Raw genomic sequence first — 2,494 nt, 5'->3', positions numbered from 1 at the left:
CCCGGCGGCTGTCGGGATCCAGCACATGCGGAAGGCGTGTCAAGTTATGAAATCGCGGCAGAGCAGGGAAAAGGCAAACTGACAAAAACATCGCTGCTGTACAGCTTAGCTGTGAATACAAACGGGTCCGTTAGCCCCTTACGGAACCCCCCCTGGGGAAACCAGCACTGCCAGCAGCCCTGCAGCCACAGCGGGAGAACACGTGGGAGGGGATGCCGCGCATGACACACAGCACCGTCCTTAAAAGCTCACGCTTCCATGGTCCCCAGAAGGATGTAATGTTGGCCCCTGTCACCCCCCTCCACGCAGCTTCTGCTTGTGCCAACATCAAGCACAGGCCCCTATGGTTACGTTTTCCTCCAGCAGTCATTGTGCTCGTGTCTTCCGCAACAAGTTTTATCTGCAGGGATGCACTCAATGGTAAAGCTGAGTACAACAGGCGCCCTTATCAGGCAATAGCACGTACCTCCTGAAAAGCCAAATGCACCTGGAAATTGTTTTGTTATGTTACAAGCTTCAGTGCTTTATAGGATGGAGCTACCCAAAGAGGACACGGATTCCCTGGCACGCTGCGAGATTAGAGTAAGAGAGCTCCATTTGGTCATTCAGATGGAAAATGGAAGGGCTGACGTTTCCAAGCAGGCCAGATCATCAAACTCAGGCTTGTTATATCTGCTAATAAGGGGAAGAAATGCAGCACGTCCTTTTTTGAACCGACACTTCTGAGTTATTTCAGTAGCGGCATGGGGTAAGGGGAAGATTTATCACAGGGTCCCAGCTGTACTTTGTTTAGAGACGTGATAAAAGATCATCTGTCACAGTGCAGCACTGCTGCTAGGGGAAACGGGAATACAAATTTCTTTATCACTTCGACCAGGGTTTCTGAATCTTTTTTTTGCCTCATTTCCTTAGGAAGCGAAGCTTGTGCAATTGCGCTGCCTGCCCTGTCTGTCCAACAGCGTTGCTTCCTCCTCCCTCCCTTTCTGAGTTATTTCAGTAGCGGCATGGGGTAAGGGGAAGATTTATCACAGGGTCCCAGCTGTACTTTGTTTAGAGACGTGATAAAAGATCATCTGTCACAGTGCAGCACTGCTGCTAGGGGAAACAGGAATACAAATTTCTTTATCACTTCGACCAGGGTTTCTGAATCTTTTTTTTTGCCTCATTTCCTTAGGAAGCGAAGCTTGTGCAATTGCGCTGCCCGCCCTGTCTGTCCACCAGCGTTGCTTCCTCCTCCCTCCCTGCCGTGATTGCTGAATTTGGCTCATTTCATCTAAAACTGAGACAGGGAAAAAGGCCTCAGCCCATATGGAAGAACAGTGGTGGGGCAGGAGAAAGACTTGCATGGATATCCCCAGGAGGGAAACGGCTTTGGCATCCCAGACCCTCACCCATTCCAGGAGCAGCAAAGGAGCTTCAAAAGAGGCAGCACAAGCTTTGTTCTCAACCTGCCGTGGCACGTGCTGCCTCCTTCTTTCAAATTTATCTATTTTACCTTTAAACAGATAGCTACCAAAGGCATGGAGAAATTAAAGTGACTTGCCAGAGCTGCCGCTGTCGGTCAGTTCTGTGGGAGCTGGCACCGGGAAGGCAGACCCTCAACCCTCAGGGATGTGCAGCTCGAGTGACAAGGCTGCAGAGACATGGCTGGAGTCCCTGGCGTGGAGCAGAAGGTCCCATGGCAGATCGCCGTGTGGGGTCTGCCAAGCCAGCGCGCTTGCTTGGAGTAGATTTGCAACGCACAGCGAGCACCCAACATCCTCAGGAATTAAAGGGCTTTCATTCCTCTCACACGTGTACCCAGGATTAAATTGGAACTGGTGCAAACAATCCACCAAGTTCCCTGCTGTTTATGTCAGGATCAGAACGCATCAAATCTGTTTAATAGGACTGATAAAATTAAAGTGCATTGAATGGTACATCTGCTTTGCCTTAAGTGAGAGTGCTGGCATCAAGGTTACTTAGCAGTGAAATCAGCCTCATAAAAGCTTTCTAGGTATAAGTGCTGCTGGGGACTCGGGGACGGTTAGACCTTTGTCAAACAGCTAGCCAGTGCGGGGAGCGAAATAGCTGCAGGACCGCAGGCCGAGCATCGTTGTGTTTTGAGGCACAGCAATTTCAGTTTCACAATGGCATCGGTATCAATCCTCACTCAACATTGGCTTATAAGAGCACCCACTGGGGGTCCTTCAAAGTGTCTCAGGGGCAGTTCCTGGCTGGATCTCTCCCTCCCTTCTTCCCTCCCAGGGCCACCCTGCTCCCCAGGGCCCGTGGCCAGAGCAGGGCTGGGACCATCTGGCGGCAGCCTGCAGGTGGGGGGCTCTGGGGCCGCGTTCTCCGCCCCAGAGCTCCCTGCCAGGGGACATGCAGCTACAGCCCCTGGCCGGGGACCTGCTCCTTCCACCCCGGGGACTGTCCCCTCCGGCTGGCAGAGCGGGCCACACACGATGCTCAGCACTCCCTGAGCCGCCTGTTCCTCTTTCTGTGGCGACAT

General features: G+C 52.5%; 1 protein-coding gene across 1 annotated transcript in view; it reads right to left on the bottom strand.

The window, feature by feature from the left end:
- The window catches only part of PUS1 (pseudouridylate synthase 1), a 9,530-nt gene extending 7,036 nt beyond the window's left edge, over positions 1-2,494 (bottom strand). The window contains exon 1 of the mRNA XM_009888138.1: positions 2,180-2,494. Within this exon, the coding sequence (XP_009886440.1) occupies positions 2,180-2,494 (315 nt within the window). The remainder of the gene's footprint in view (positions 1-2,179) is intronic.

The sequence above is a fragment of the Charadrius vociferus genome, unplaced genomic scaffold, assembly GCF_000708025.1.
Source record: "Charadrius vociferus isolate BGI_N301 unplaced genomic scaffold, ASM70802v2 scaffold326, whole genome shotgun sequence".
In the NCBI taxonomy this organism is placed as follows: domain Eukaryota; kingdom Metazoa; phylum Chordata; class Aves; order Charadriiformes; family Charadriidae; genus Charadrius; species Charadrius vociferus.
The sequence above is the reverse complement of the archived record's forward strand: the minus strand, read 5'-3'. Positions and strand labels throughout refer to the sequence as shown.